Source organism: Phalacrocorax aristotelis, chromosome 12, assembly GCF_949628215.1.
Source record: "Phalacrocorax aristotelis chromosome 12, bGulAri2.1, whole genome shotgun sequence".
NCBI classification, from domain to species: domain Eukaryota; kingdom Metazoa; phylum Chordata; class Aves; order Suliformes; family Phalacrocoracidae; genus Phalacrocorax; species Phalacrocorax aristotelis.
Window position 1 is genome coordinate 20446425 of NC_134287.1, and position 16087 is coordinate 20462511.

The 16087-nt window shown below is 40.3% G+C and overlaps 1 protein-coding gene across 2 annotated transcripts in view; it reads left to right on the forward strand.

Annotated features, from left to right (window-relative positions):
- Positions 1-16087, forward strand: part of DOCK1 (dedicator of cytokinesis 1) — a 322979-nt gene that overhangs the window by 71805 nt on the left and 235087 nt on the right. For both annotated transcript variants that reach the window (XM_075107665.1, XM_075107666.1), the window contains exons 24-25: positions 11936-12006; positions 13525-13631. In XM_075107665.1, the coding sequence (XP_074963766.1) occupies positions 11936-12006; positions 13525-13631 (178 nt within the window). The remainder of the gene's footprint in view (positions 1-11935; positions 12007-13524; positions 13632-16087) is intronic.

A 16087-nucleotide genomic window follows, 5' to 3' on the forward strand; every position in this document is an offset into this window, starting at 1 on the left:
GGTTGTGCATTAGAAGGACTTTTTATAGCAGCTGGGAGGCAAAGCCGGACAGTGGCAAAGTACTGTGCCAGTGCGAGAGGTTCCTCTTGAAGGGAGCTGGGAAGAATACAGCAGGAAAACACCTAAGTCAAAGACACCGGTCCTTTGTAGCTGAGCACATGCAGGTCTCACGCTAGTAATACCGTGCTGAGCACACAGCAAAAATAGATAGTGGGGATAAAGCTGCTGAGTTCAAGTATTTTAGGCAGAGAGACTGAGACTGTGTCATCTGATAACAAAATAGGGATATTACATGTTTCAGGAAAGCTGTATTTTCATTCTACTGACAAAGTATCTATCCTGAATGGAAACTGGCAGGTTTGAGTCAGTGGCTCAGAGTGTGCTAGCTGGTGTTTTACAAATAAGATGTTTTCAGATTACGAGGATTGAATGTAAAATTTATTTTCCCAAGACTCGTTTGTGAGGCCTCCTTCTGGAAGGCAGGTGAACATGAGCTTCTCTTCAACAGTTTATGCCTTGAAAAAAAAAATATCAAAAATACCCCCCAAAATAGATTTGGTTGTCTTCACCTGAGATGCAGGAAAAGACGACAAACTTTGTAGCGAAAGCTAGAGAGATCACACCACAGCAGTGCCTGTCCTAGTCTGTGTATTGTTTCACATCCAGACCTCTGCAAACTTGGGTAGCGCACATCTACAGTCTGCGTCTGGCTGTGTGAAGTGCGCTGGTAGATGAAGCATTGACAGATGAGCCAGTGTGCGGTTGTCTGAGAAGTGTGTTTGTGGATGCCTTTCAGAGGCCGTGACAACCTTTCATTCATTATTCGTTGCTTTCATCTCCTTTGCACTCGAATTACTTAGGTCTTAGAATACATAATAACAATTATGTATTGGCTTTTTGCAGCTCATGAGACTGCTTTTATTATGTTCAAATACCCACTGAAGCACTAGAGTTTTTCAGCAACTAGAAATGTGTGGTTCTACTACAAAGAATAAAATTATTGAATAGGTGGATAAATGCAGGGTGGTTTGTTTTTTTTTTGAGAGAGGGTGAGGATGGCTTCTGTGAGTCTTGCCTGACAAAGCTGTTGGATCCTGGGAGCGTGTCAGTAGCCTTGTAAAGTGGACATGACGCTGCAGGCTTCATTCAGCATCTTTACCAGTGATCTGGAGTTGGTAGCCAAGGACCGTGCTGTCGGCAAGGAACGTCAGAAGGACCTCACAAAACTGAGTGGGCTAAAGGTGAACTTCAAGGTAGACAGATGTAGGGCAGTGCATCTCAGGAAATTATAGAATCATAGAATCGTTAAGATTGGAAAAGACCTCTAAGATCATCAAGTCCAGCCGTCAGCCCAATGCCCCCAGGCCTCCTAGTAATTAATCCCTGTGTGATGGTCTACCCGAAGCTGGCAGTTGCAGTCTGGGAGATGATGCCTCGGAGTCATAACTGCCAGCGCTCTGGGGTCATCGGTTCCATGTGCGGTGGGAGGCAACAGGAAGAAGCAACAGGGTGTTGGGTGTCACTCGGAGGGATAATGAGAACGTGGCAGGGCTGCCATTTTGCCGTTAGATACCCTTGGTGCATCGGCATCTTGCGTGCCAGGTGCTGTTCTGGTCTCTGTACCTCAGGAAATAGTTACAGGGGTACGGAGAACCAGGACTGGGAATGGCACACCTTCCTCTTCTGCCCCAAATGCCACAGTTCTGGAAATAGGGTGCACTCACTGACATCAGTAGGAGGTTAGTTTGAAACAAGTAAAAGAAAAATATTTCATTTCTGAAGCTCGCTGTCACAAGGGGTTATGGAGGCAGACAGCGTCGGCACGCCCAGAAAGGGGTTAGGCAGATTTACAAACCGCAGGTCGTAGGTGTTCTGCAAGGGTGGGTGGAGGTGCAGCCTCTAAAGGATGCTGGGGGAGCCAGGAGGGGAACGGGCCACAGGAACTGTAAACGGCATCTCCTTGTAAAGGGCATCCGCCCTTGCAGACGAGTGCTGGGTTATACGAACCATTAGTGTGACGCAGTGGGCGTCTCTTGTGCTGTGGGATACTCGTTGAAGTTTTGTCGAAAACTACTGAAGTTAAGCAGATAAGTTGCTGGGTCCCTGTGTTTTCTGGTTTAGATCAGCAGATCTAGCTGTAGCAGTTTCAGGCTTTTTTTTTTTTTTTGTTACTGTTTTTAATATATATTGGGGACACTAAGTAAGTGTATACAAAATAAATCTGTCTGGAGAGATAAGAAGTTGAAAAGACCTACATAGAAAGTTAAGGTGCTTCACACTAAAAGAGACAGATGCTTAATTCACACATTTGAATATTTCTATTTCTCCTTGCAAAAAATTCTAATCTGTCTTGATAGTTTATCAACGTGAAGCAGAACTGCCACTGGAAAGTTCTTTCTGAAATGTTCGCAACTTTTCTCTTTGGGCTGGTTATACTGAATTTCCACCCCTCCTCCAGCCTATCTGGTGAGGGTAGCCTTCAAGCTGACACTGCGCGGAGGAGAATGAATGACTGCAGTCTTATTTCTTAGCAGGAATTACTCTTTATCTATTCAAATATCTATGTCCTTGTGGAAGCTGATGAGCTGTTTCTGACTGTAGCTCAGGTCTTGAGTTGCTTAATATTTTGCATTTAAATTGCCCCCCCTTTTAAAAAAAATTTTTCAAGGCTTTGGGTATATTTAAAAAAACCAGTTTCCTCAAAAGAATACTATGAACTGTACAAGGATTTAAGGTTGTAAAGCACAAAAAGAGACTTCGAATTTGTTGGATTATGGCTGCTCAAAATTTCTTACGGTAAGGGAGAGTTTCTATATGCGGTTGCTTTGCCAACCTGGCTTCAGTTTCAGCCTTTAAGGAAATGAAATGGAGAGTATTTCTGTGGAGAGCGAGTTAAAGGTGGTATTCAGCAGTTCTGTTGTCTGCGAGTCGGTACAACTGTACGCAGCACTGATTAAATCTTTCTCAAGACTTAAAGGAAAAAAAACAACTAACAAAAGAGCAAAAGCCCTGCCTGTCTGCAAAATCCTCTACTGCACCAAAACCATGGTTTGTATTACTGAGGATGCTGTGGCTCCCAGTCTCGGGGCTGGGAAGGGCCTTGACCTGGTCTTTTGCACAGGGTCCTCCAAGGAGCCTTGAGTTGGCCTGGAGTTAGGAAGAAGCATACCTGTCAGCTGTCCCTCCTTCACTGCTTCTGATGTGGTCTTGGTGGGAGGAGGGGGCTCTGAAGGTAACCCCCGTGCTGGCTCCCGTCTGCTGCCCGCTGTGTCGGGGCGGCTAATGGTCACTTTGTGGCTGAAGAACTGGTCACCTGGCCCTTAAGGAAAAAACTGTATTTCTTTTCAGAGTGTAAAGGTCTGTTCGCTTTTGTGAGCTTTTGGGTACTGCAAAATAATAACAATTTAAAAACATTATTAAAAGGTGATTTTAAATTGGAGTTATAGTGCTTTGGCTACTTATTTTTACAAGAAATACATAAAAATCCACATATTCTTGGAACACGATTTGAGCAGAGCTTTACTAGCGTTTACACCTCTTAGTGGACTCAAATACATTGCAGTCAAAGCATGAAGGTGTAAGAATGAATAAAAACCACTTTCATTGTAGGCTGTAAAGGCAGCAAGAGTCAGTGCTATAGTTTGGAATGTGAGAAGCTGGCATGGTATAAAGGTTCAAAACAACACAGTGGTTTTTATGGTTAGTTAACTAAATATAATTGGTAGGGGTATTTTTGTGTGTCAGTGACTGCAGTGGAGACAGGCTTTCAGAGGCCACCTTTTACGCTTGATTTTTTTAAGGTGTGCGGTTGCCCAAACTGGAGAGGGAAATTCAAACCGTGATTTGAGCTGACAGATGTTTTGGTGGTCCTCTTGCTAACAGGAGTTTTTCTTGCATGATGAGTGGTAGCGGGCTGCAGTAATAGTTTGAGAAGTAAAGAGATTAAACTTTGTTTTTCAAGTAGCAGTTTGATTTTAAGAATTACTTGATTAAATAAGGTGTGCAGCATTTGGTACGTGCACATATTTTTAATGGTTACAAGTGTAGCGAGCTTTCCTGGTTTTATTCCTATCTTGTGCTAATTGGTGCATGAGAATTACTTCCTTAACCTTTTACTGTTTAAGCATGAGCTCGGCTGAAGCCTAGTTGATGTTTCAAGTTTAGATAAAAATGCAAATGTTTCCTAGTAATTTATTCTTGCATCTCTCTGAAACAAGGGCAGTTGAGCCAGCTGCATCGAATTTATGAGGGCTGTCTGATTTGGGCTGTGTTTGTTTGAGTGAGCTGAACTATTCTCGGCAGGGTTCTTGCAGTTTGCTCTGATGGTTGCTGTTATGCATGACTTTGTACTGCTGTTCAGGATGCCTGAAAAAAGATAGGCTGGTAGCCGAGTTAGTTCTCTGTGCTCTAAGTGATCTTGGTAAAGTAGGTGTGTATATAAAATTATCCTGGAATGTGACCACAGAGAGCCGGGACGGAAGATGATAACATTTGACTAATGCAAATTCTTTTGAGTGTGTGGTTTTTTAATAACCCTTGTCACTTTTAGCACATGATGCATATTTCTCAGCATCCATACCATACTTTTTCCTGCTCTAATATTAAGCATTTCTTGCTAAAGCCACAGAAAAGAATTTTAAATGAAGACAGGGAAATACGTTACAAGCTGCTGAGGTACCTAGGGAGAAAACAAAAGAGGCTGCATTAGTCTGCGGGGCTTTTCCAACAGGTTGAATGCTTTATAGCTGTTGTTTAAAGTCAGTTGAGTAACAAAATGCAACCATGGACTGAGGTTTCTGCATCTCTTAGAACCTATCTGGGAAAGTCTGCTGTTACACTGGCAAGGAATACAATAATGCCTAGAAAAGCGCAACGCCACTTGACTTGTGATAATGCTTTGTGCTGGTTTACACTGAATTTTGTGCCAGAGGCGCTGGTTCCATCATTTGGAAGGATGACTGCTGCAGACTGGGGCAACTCAAAAATGTTGTTTAGGCATTCCTGGAAATGGTCTCATCCAGCTGCTGATGGGGCTTAATTTGACTGGGTTGATGAGTTTAACAGAATGGCATCCAGCATAATGCTTGTATAGAAGGTAGGTGCTTTGTGTCGAATGACACAAAAGATGAAAATTAACATGAAAATCATGTACAAATTGAGTCAGGTGAAACAAATTTATTGCTTCGTCAAACAGAAGAGTTCATAAGAATACACTGTATTTGGCAAGGAGATTTTATGCTTAATTTTGGGACTAGGTGTGCTGTTCAAAATGAATGACTTCAGAAAATGACATTTTAAAATTAGGTATTTTTGCTTTTATGTAGTACAAAGAGATGAACTGAAATACCAGACAAAACCTGTAGTATGCTACTCAGAATACATTTTGTGTAATACTTTGCAAATGCCACTTGTCCATTCTGATGACAACCTTAAGTTAGCATAGCAGTTCTCTTAAACAGCCACTGTAAAGAAGCTTTAGTTACTTTTTGTGACATTCTTTGTCAGTAAAAACCCAAGAATGGGGTAAAAGTTAGAATTTTCTTTTGTTAGTGAGGCTCCGTTGCGTTGTTTTCATTTACCAGTGACTGGTGGTGTTACCACAGTAGTAATTTCTGTTTTCTGTTAAAGATTGCTCAATACTCTCCACCGTGTAATGAACAGAAGTAAATTAATAAAACTCCTATAGTTTCTACCTATTATCCAAAATCGTATCAGAAATGGCTTTAAGCTACTTAGCAAGGCTACCCTATCTTAGTTTAGTGTGCTTTAATGTGACACAGTGTTTGTGTAGAGGATTCGTCTTCTATCGAGTGGTAGAAGGATGCTACGATACCATATAGTGCCATATTTTCGGTGCCCTTTTACTGTAGCTCCTTGTTAATACATCAGTGTGTTACTTCAGTCGCAGTAAAATAAAATTGCTGTGTTGAGAATATAATTTTTCTGACTCCATGAGCCTTCAGATGTACTAACGGCTACCAGTGTGACAGAGTAATGGAGATGCGTACAAACGGTGCTTGCTGAGCACAGACTGTAGCATGACTTTATGGCTTTGAGTCACAAGAAATGTAGGATACATCTCCAAACGGCATACGAAATATGCCGTAATTGTACTAATCTTATAATGCTTCTTAAACATGTTTCTGAGTGTGTGCGCTTCTGCGTACATGTGTTCTCCGTGGCTTGCTATTTTGTTGGATTGGCAATGTTTAAAATGATAATCTAAGTGGCTTTTCACAAGGTGGACTAGGTGACTTAGGGCATGGGTGACCAAATGCTGCTTTTCATGAGTGGAGCCAACTCCAGCAAACTCAAAGGTTTGCAGAAATGGCCTCCACTGAGAAATATTAGTCTGTCTTTTGTCTTCTCCCAGCCTAAAACTAGGGAGGGCTTGAAGTGAGCTGGGGTTGGAGGCCAGGCTTACGTGGTGCCCGAGAGGAAACTGTTAGGAGTGAAGAGGGATTCAGAATGCCTGCGCCCTGGTGGGAGTCCCAAAACCTAAAGATGAGGTGCTTACATTTGCCTGATGAGAGGAAGAAAAGGTGTGCCTCTGTCCTTCCATCTCTTTTCTGGGAGGACTGCTGATGTGTGCCTGTCTTCATGAAGAAATGAAAAACTCGGAAGCTTTTCTGTAAGTCCTCTGGGTAATTTTAGGGGCTGGGGGTTTTGGCATTCTATTTATTATTGCAAAAAAAATAAATGAAGCCGAGTCTTATTTTACACAGTTTATATATGCAAGTGTCGAAGAGCTCTGGCAGGCTTTTTAGGGTTTGGGGTTTCTTCCCCCCCAAAATTATAGAAAAAGTTCCTTTCAGAATAAAGCGTTTTCTAAATTGCTGGTGTAGGTTAAATTTTTAGTCACAGAAGCTCCTAGAACCTTTAAATCTGAGGAAGGTGCTAGTTTTTCTCGTGGTAGGTCCTGTTCCTTACCCATTCTTGTCTCATGAACCATCAGGCAAAAAGGAGCTGTGGCAGCGAGGGCACTGCAGCGGACCCTTCGCTGATGTTTGGAGGGACCACCGTTAGAAATAACGCCTCCGTTGCACTGGGTCTTGTTTATTCTGGCCTTCTTACCATGTCTGAGGGGTTCCCCACCCCCCAACTAATCTTTTATACAGGCCACCACTGAATTTGTTTCAACATGAAAAAAAAAAACCCCTTTGTTATTTAGCTGCTAGCTCAGAAGTAGTTCAGGAAGGTACAATTAGCTGCTAAGTCATTATAAGCACATCAATGAATTTATCTTAAAGGTTGCGAAGGATGACTGCTGTAGATAGAGGGGTGGTTGTGATGATTTAAGGAATAAATTGCAATTATTCTGTGGAATGATAAAACTTGGGGATTTTGCCCTCTGTATTGGCTGTGCAGAGAACTGTGACCATCAATTATTGCTTAATTTATTCTATTTAAGGCAAAGCTTTGACTTTTCTGGACCTTATTATTTTCACTTAGTTTTATTTCTTGGCATACCTAATTGCCTTTTTTTATAGTTTAGAAGGGTGTCCTTGAAGCACTGCACTCATCGACTTAGCAGTTCAATAGGTTGTATTGGCAGCTGGTTCATGTAATAAGTGTCAGTTAATGGTTCTTTTCATATTTCTATATAGCTTTGATAGAAAGGGGAAATTTCACACTTACACTAGTAAGTGCAGAGCTGTGGGTATGGTTGTGTGTGGTGGGGAGGGGGAGAAGTGAGGAAGGAGGCATAATAGCCACAGGTGCCATTGGTTCGCTCACAGGCTGGCGTGAGCTTGTGGACGTCACATCGATCCTTGACTCACGTGTGAATCACATCCCAGGGAATAAAATGCCAGCAATACCCTGACAGTCAATATAACAGTGAGTGTGCAAGGCAGTTTAACTCAAAACGGGGAAAACATATCCATTATTCATGTGATGCTCTGTCTTGTCTCTGCTTTCTCTCCTTTTCATTCTTCCCCTTTGCTGGTTTGTAGTACTTAAAATGAATGATTTGTAACTTGATAAGTGTAGGAATAATTTGTCCCTTGTTTTCCGCAAAGAGAGAAGCCCCTGTGGGCAGTAAAAGTTCTATGGCAGCCCAGCTTGAAACTATGTGTAATTATTACCTAAGTATGTGAGGCTTGGTATTTCCAGCTTTGTGTGTGTATCTAATGTGAACACACGGCAATTATTGCAAAAACCTGTTTGATTAAAAATCAAAGAATTAAGGTTTTTCATTATTGTGTTGTCTCTAATGCTGTTTTTGAAGTTTCAAGTGTCTTGGGCATCACTGTGTAACTGTGAAATGAAGATTTTCATTTAGTTTGCCATGTGCTTCTTGCAGCGGTGAGGAATTTGAACCTTTGTCCAGTGCTGATCAAGAGTGGAAAGTAATCTAATTTCATTTCCATGGAGGGGAAAAAAAAAACCCCAAACAGATTGTTTGGTTTTTTTCCTGATATTATATGAAAAGATGAGAACAGGTTTTTTTGTCTGCTGAATTTAATATTCCTCACTTATGTATTCAGTATCCTGGGAATAACCAGTGTTGCAGTTGTGCTACTGCTAACAAAAGATCTGCTTTCAGCTGCAGCTTCTAACAAATTAAAATCGACGGCGAGGGCTGCTTTTACAAGAGTTAATATCAACAAGAAGTTATTTTAGTAGACCTTTGGATTCCACAGATACAGATTTAATCATGGGGCTGCAGAGCCTACTTGTCTGATCTTAGTGTCTGTCTCATAATTGGGTCAGTTGAGATTGGAAACTGGGAAATACACTTCCACAATTTTCTTTAAATTTTAAGATATTAAACTTTAATTGGTTTGTCCATAAAGTAGAGCTGAAGTTGCTGATAATCGTTTTAACTACAGGCTTTAAACTGATGTTGTAAATAGTTTTACCTGATAGTACTTCATTTAAGTCATTAAAGTGTTAATTTTAATGATTGTGCCATCACAGTGTGAAATTTTAATTCCAGATATAAAATGCAAGCTCTTTTTTAGGATGTGTTACTAAACATTTATTGCTACGTGCATTTGAATGATAAGCAAATAAAAACACAGCGATGGCTGTGGTTTATAACTGGTCATTAGAGTCCTCATCCATCAAAACACATAAGCGTGTACATAATGGGACTATTTGCATAATTACAGTTATGAGCTTGATTTCTGAGCATGTAAGTAGTCCTTTAAGTGTACGTGGAAATGTTTGATGATCAAGCCTGACAGTTTAAATGGACTATGAATAAAAACTGGAACACTTCGAAATTTGCATCTAACCTATTGACACGTTTGGGTTTTGCTCTTTTTAAAAGTGGTCAGCAAGCGTTGGCAAACTTCCCACGCCGGTTACGTCAAGTTATTTGGCAGGTTTCTTTCTCTCCTGAAGGGTTCATTCTGTAGGAGCAGACACTGTTGGTGCCTTGTGAATTCAAAAGTCTTTTTTTATCCTCACTTTTCTGCTGTTTCTGTGAATGCTTCAGCAGGTGAAAAAATTACAGCCTTTTTTTTTTTTTTTAACGAATAGCAAACACCAAATAGTATCAGTGCTGTGGAAATACACCTTTTTCTTTTATTCAAGCAAATACTGGTGGGAAATGTTGGGTGTTTACTCGATCCTAGTCGGTAGACTGAATTTGAGAACAGAATTGAACGTGTGCTGTAACAGTCTCACCTTACACGTTCTGTTTGCTGTGTTGGCAATATTTCTGTAATCATGAATATTCAATGAAAAAGAAATTTGTATACTCACGTTGCAGAAGGCTATATGAGCTCGTTTGAAGGTGAGTGTAGTGTGGGCTTAAGTTTTAAGTATGTAATATTTTAACTAGAAACTTGCTCAGCTGCGGTAGCCTGGTGTTTTCCTCCAGGATAGGCGACGTTTCCAGGGCTCTATTCAGTGCTCACTTGAGCCACTTGTGTACGTGCTGGAATAGCAAAGCTTATAAAATTCCTGAAGAATCCAGTAGTGCTTTGTAATCTAGAGGACAGAATTGCCTGAACCTGTGCTTTTGGGTACGGTTTTGGACATGGATATATGCTTTCTTAAGCCATCTAACCAAAATCACTTTAACCTGCATTTTTATTGAGAAATATGTAAATTAATAATTGCTTCATACATTATTCAAGGAAAGGCATACTTTGTATTGCTGATACCCCTGCTAATCTTATCTAAAGATATGCAAATGATTTAATTAAAATAATTATACTGTATAATATACCTGAACTTTGCTCTAAAATAGTACGTATTAATCATTAATGGTACTTGTATTTTTAGCTGGAAAGACAAAGTATTTGATTGGTAGTGGATTCTGAACTTTTTTTTTTCCTCCCTTTTTGCTTAACAACTTGGACCGAGATGTCCCTTGTGACAGTAATCAAACAATTGACCTTCGGCATGCAAGAAGGGTGGAATTTGATTTAAAATTACCAGGGTAGTGGCAGGAAAGTGTAGTTGTTTGAAAATAGACAAGTGATTTTGTACATACCGACGAGGCAATACTCCTTGAGTCTGTCTCCCTGTGGCTCTTCCTACTATTAACAACTACTATTAAATAGAATTTTTCTGTTTCTTGAATTCCTCTGACCGTGGAATCGTGTAGTATAGCCACTTGTCACGTCACGGACTTCAGACTAGAAAAGAATTGATTAAAAAAGAAAAGTATAAGGGCTCCTCTTCCTTCTAACTCAAAAGGGTGGGGAGCACACAGTGCTCTTGTCGATGCAAACTGCAAATGCTAAGAATTAAACCCACAAACAGAAACGCCGCGTATGGGGAAGGAATCATGCCCCCTTCTGAGGCAAAAATACATCTGTAATCAAACTGTTTGAGATTATCAAGAAAATGTAAAGGTAAGCGAAATAAGTCTGGCTGTTGTGGTTTATATTTGAAGTACCGTGGGTTGGTTTTCTAGTCTGGTACTCAATGGATGCAAGAACTTGAGGAACCTCAGTAAAAACAGTGCACATGTATGAGCTAATATGTTTAAGACTAAAACCAAAGACTCTTGTCTTAGGGTTTTTTTTTTAGGTAGAACATTTTCTCATCTGTTATTTGAAATAAGGCATTTAAATCCATTTGTAAATGAAGAAGAAACTCCAATTTTATCTGATTGAAATTACTGTTTGTGTAGATGACGTGATTTTTATCCGTGGTGCTACTAGAGGTCCATTTACTATTGCCTAACCCGAAGTGTATCCTGGCATGATTGCATTCAATTGCTGGGCAGTCATTTTTAATTGCTGGATTTTTGCTCTTGATGCCTGTAAAAGAATGTTTTCTCTATAAATAAATAACTACTAATTGTTACTAAGAAATGGAAAGACAAAATTAGTTAAAATTACTACCAGTAGTTAAAGTATTAAACATCTGTTTGTGTCTTCTGAATCCTTTCATTACGTACTGTGAAATGGAGTGACAACTGCAGGTTCAAGGGGAATTAGAAAGAACTGCAGTTTCAGTAGTGGCTGCCAAGAACTTACTGCAGGGAGAAATGACAGTTGTGCAGTTTCATTTCAATTCTAAGTAGTGGAGGGAAAATTAAACCCAAACAGCTTCAGCATGGCTGATGAGGAGGATGAGGAGAAGGTGCTCCAGCTCTACAGAAGATGGGGGAAAAAGCGATTAGAGAAGCATAACTTAGGCGTTCGGTTCTGATACCCCAGGAGGTTTCTGTAACGTGTTGGAAGGAGCTTTATAAGTCTCTAGTTTTGGTGTACGTTGTCGGTTTTCCCAGCGCACTGATCTTTCATACCTCTTTCTTCTTCTAAATTTGTTAAACCTAGAAGTTTCACTTTCACTGAGTTTCAGTTTAAAACTATGCTAAGAGCAAGCCACGGCTTCAGCTGAAGCCACACAGAATAGTGGAGCCAAAGCAACCTACTCCGGTGTGATTCTCTTCTTGCAGTCTTTGCGTCCCCTTTAAAGACGTATGAATTTCAGCCTTGTTTATTTCTTGTTTTTATTTTTTTAGGGGGCAGCACTTAAATACTTGCCAGCTATTGTCAATGATGTGAAACTAGTATTTGATCCAAAAGAACTTAGGTGAGTACTTAATGAAATGTGAGCTTTCTCTAGGTCTTTGACATGCATATATATACACATGCACATATATGAAAATATATACAGAGGCAATGAAATATGATAACTTGAGGTCTTTTATCACTTTATTACCTTTTTTTTCTCCTTGCAGATATTTTAGAGCTACACAAATAGCCTGTTTTTAAAGTAACACTTATGGCATCAAGGCTTGACAAATGTCCTGACAAACCTTGCAGTCTTGTTGAGTACAGTCGTGTAACGAGATAGCAAGTGTTCTCAATCAGGCAGCTGACATCAGAACTCTTACGCTGTATGCTTGATGCTTCACTCTTTCAAGTATCAATCTAATGAAAATAACTCTGGTTTTGTTGGGTGAATCCTGTTGCTGGGTTGATGTTTCAGTAGCTCATAAATGCGGGAATGTTATTAGTAAATAGAAAAGGTGATAGGAAGATGTTTTAGAACAACAAAACAATAGAGAAGCCAAATCAAAATTAGTATTTCAGGAGAACTTTTCTCTTGGAGGAAAAAAAATCTGTTTCTCTTTCACAGTGCTGATAAAAGGTGTTTCAGTAGGGGAAAAAAACCCCTTGTTCATCTTATTTGATTGCACAAACTCGTCTATACATTGTCTGTTTTCATTTCTGTGTTCTGGTGTGTCAAAATGAGGAAAAGAAAGATCAAGTAGAAATAAACTAGTTAGACTAGGATTATACTTACCGTTCCAATGGCGTGAGGAACCCGGCATTCAGCTTCTGCTTGCCTGCACTGTAAACTTTTTTACATGTACGCTTAAGCTTCCTCTGGGCCTAGGGAGTACATCTGTGTGGAGCTTCTGGACTAAATCATGGATTTGTATGTGACAGCAAAAGTCCTGGGAAAATCTACCAAGTGAAAAATACCAGGATTTGGCCTGGCTTACCCCAAACACCACAGTTTTTCTGGCACTTAGGGTTTGTAAATTGAGACTGAATAATACTTAGAAATGAAGGCTTACTAGGAAAAACAAAAAAAAACCCCAAATTTTAGGAAGTGATGCAAAATTACTGAAAAGTCTTAAAAACCTGTATTATGTGGGAGCTCAGCTGATGAGTGTGGTGGTACCTTATCCTAAAAGGTGTGAGTTTCTGGGTTTTTTTTTTTTTTTTGTTGGTGAACACATGTGAATTATCACTTTACTTCTGGCTTATATGGTCACGTATTATTCCACTAGTGCTATGTGATGAAGTAAAGAGGCAATAGCACAGACAGCTGAAGTGTGAAATCTAGAACCTTACATGAAACATGGGAAGAGAGTGTCAAACTGAGATAAAAAGGAGAAGGCAAAAGAAATAACTAGACAGATGTATTCAAGACGATTCACATTTCTCTGAAATTCGTGTCCAACTCTTGTGTCTGGGGAAAAGAATGAGTGTGCTTGTCCAGAAGTATGTAGTTGTTTATCTTCTTCTGTGCTACTGGATGTTTTTTATGTATTTTGGAGAAAGATTAATGTATTTTCACTTGTCCCTTTGTATGTAGCAAACTCTTTACTGAATTCATCCTAAACGTTCCCGTGAGCCGGCTCACGATCCAGAAGCTCTACTGCTTGATAGAAATAGTCCACAGCGACCTCTTCACGCAGCACGGTAAGCAGGACCTGTGCAACCATTAAATTGTCGCATTATTCATTGTCTCCAGCCCCCTGCTAGCGCAACGCTTGTCCTTGCTGCCGAGCGCGGTGGAGGTTGTAACCAATTAAGGTTGTTCCATTAGAAGGACGAGAAGATTTAAAGTAAGTGAGGAAATCTAATTGACACTTACTGCAGGTTATAGATCATAAGAAGTGAAAGCAAAAACTTGTAATTTTGATTTTAAAAGGGCACTAAGCATCCAGTGTTGTTGGCATGTGTTATAACTTTAACTCTGATATAATTTATCAAAAACGATTAATTGAGCTTTTGTGCTCAGTGAAGTTCTATGGAGAAAATGGAAGCTTTTGACGTCCTCTCTTTCTGAAGTACGCTCTCTCCCTTGAAGCTGTGCCCCAGCTGCAGTAAAACATCATCTAAACCTTTTAGAGTGTGTCATTCATCCATGCTTTCGTATTTTCTCCTTTCGCATTAGCGGGCCAGTCAAAGGTAAGTTCAAGCACTTGTCTTGGGTTTCTTCGTTTGAGGTGAAACATTTTATTCTTTTTGTAGATGACTGCACGTTAAACTAACCTAAACTAAGCGTTTATGTGCTGTCAGAAGTTGGTAATGAGGGAGCAAACAGGGAATGGTTCAACGAGAAAGGAAACTGGAAAGGATTCTTTGGTCAGATCAAACACGCTGGGACCCCGTGATGCAAAGTGCTGAGAAAACCAGCTTTTCTGGTTCCAATTCAAAAAATGTTCGCAGTGGGTTGGCTTTGTTCTGGCAGGGCTTATACCAGCTCAGGTAACGGCTAACTTGTGGTAGCTACGTAACTTTTGCTGGATCTAGTAACTTATTTTCTTTCAGTTAGCAAACAAGAATAAAGCCAACACAATATACACTGCGATCTGTTACGCTCCGTAATTTCACGACACGGTGCGCGTGTGGGCCTGGTGCAGTTCAGTGGCACTGCTCGAGGTGGGGTATCGCGTGGATCTGGTTCTGACAGCTGTGGAATTAAGTACTGTTGCTCTTTCCACTTGTTTCCACTTGAAGTTTTCTTTCCAATTTTGCAAAAGTAGCAATGAAGAATGATGTTCAAAGGAAAACCTTTACATTCTGATGGCACTTTTTATTTAGACTGAATTTGCAGTAAGGTTATTCTTCGAGGTTGTGATTTGTAACAAGTACCTGTAAAATTAGTGGGTCTGTAAAATTAGTGGGTCTACCTGGCACATGTTACATGCAAGTTTAAAACTTAAACTTTGGGTAAAAAAATTATAAAATATTAAAATTAAGGCTGGAAGATCAAGAACCCGGAGACTCTGAACCCTTCAAGAAAGAGATAGAGCTTTTCCATAAGGAAGCCCTCAGCAGAGTTACAGTCTCACCTGAGCAACAAGGCAAATTTACTTCCTGCAGTTATGGATGGTGGTGAAGGAAGAACAAACCTCTGAAAAGCGGAGGCTACCAGCCATGTCACCACGTACTGCGCCAGCTAGTCCAAATGCAGTGAGATCTTCTTTTGAAATTATTCAGCCCTCATGAGCCATATAAAATGATTTTATGCTGAATTGCAGGGTTTGCAAGAATAAAAAGGAGGACTGCAGATGGAGTTGCTGGTGTTGGGCTTGGATGAAATGGTACTAGTCCCTCTGAGACCATTTCAATGTTTCCTTTTTCGGATACGTACATCAGTGTTACTCCTTTCCTTTGTTGATTTGCAACTCGCTGTCTGTGTAGTAATTTTTCCTTCTCCTGGCTGCTTTTAGGTTGGAATGTCTTTGGGACAGAAGTGAGTAATATAGGGTATTATACTTGACTGGCTTGGATAGGAGGAAATAGAGATAACTCAGATAAAACAAGAAATCATGACTTTAAAAACACTCCTAAGGAAGACTATAGGGGCATGATGCATATTAATGGTATTAAAATTTGATTCCCCTTATTCAACCAGTTTCATTTTCAGAGGTGGAAGGAGGAATTGTGCGTGGCTGGTTTGTTTTTTAAACCTAACTCTCACACTCAGCCGTTTGGGTTGCAGTGAATCGTATATTCCAGCATTACTCTTTTGTAGAGCTCCTGAGAAACTTAAATTAATGGCTTTTAATAGCAGGGTCATTAATCTGAACTCAGTCCAGTTTTGTTGACAGACCGGTACTACTTAATGGCTTTTGGATCTTATCAGGAGGCTCCTAACCAGGGGATTTTGTGTCACTGGCTATCAAGAATGTGTTAAATCTAACGTGCTTCAGTTGAGTTGCAATGGAGATTCAAAGCACGTATGCTGCTAGCGCTGCCCTGCATGGCGTGTGTGGCACAGTCGGGCTGCACGGGGCGCTCGTTTCACCCCCCTGCAGCTCAGCTGCACTGGAGCGTGTCTCTTTGTGTGTATATAGATGGGTATGTATATATATATCTACACACACGTACATATATATGCACATATATATGTGTATCTATGTCTA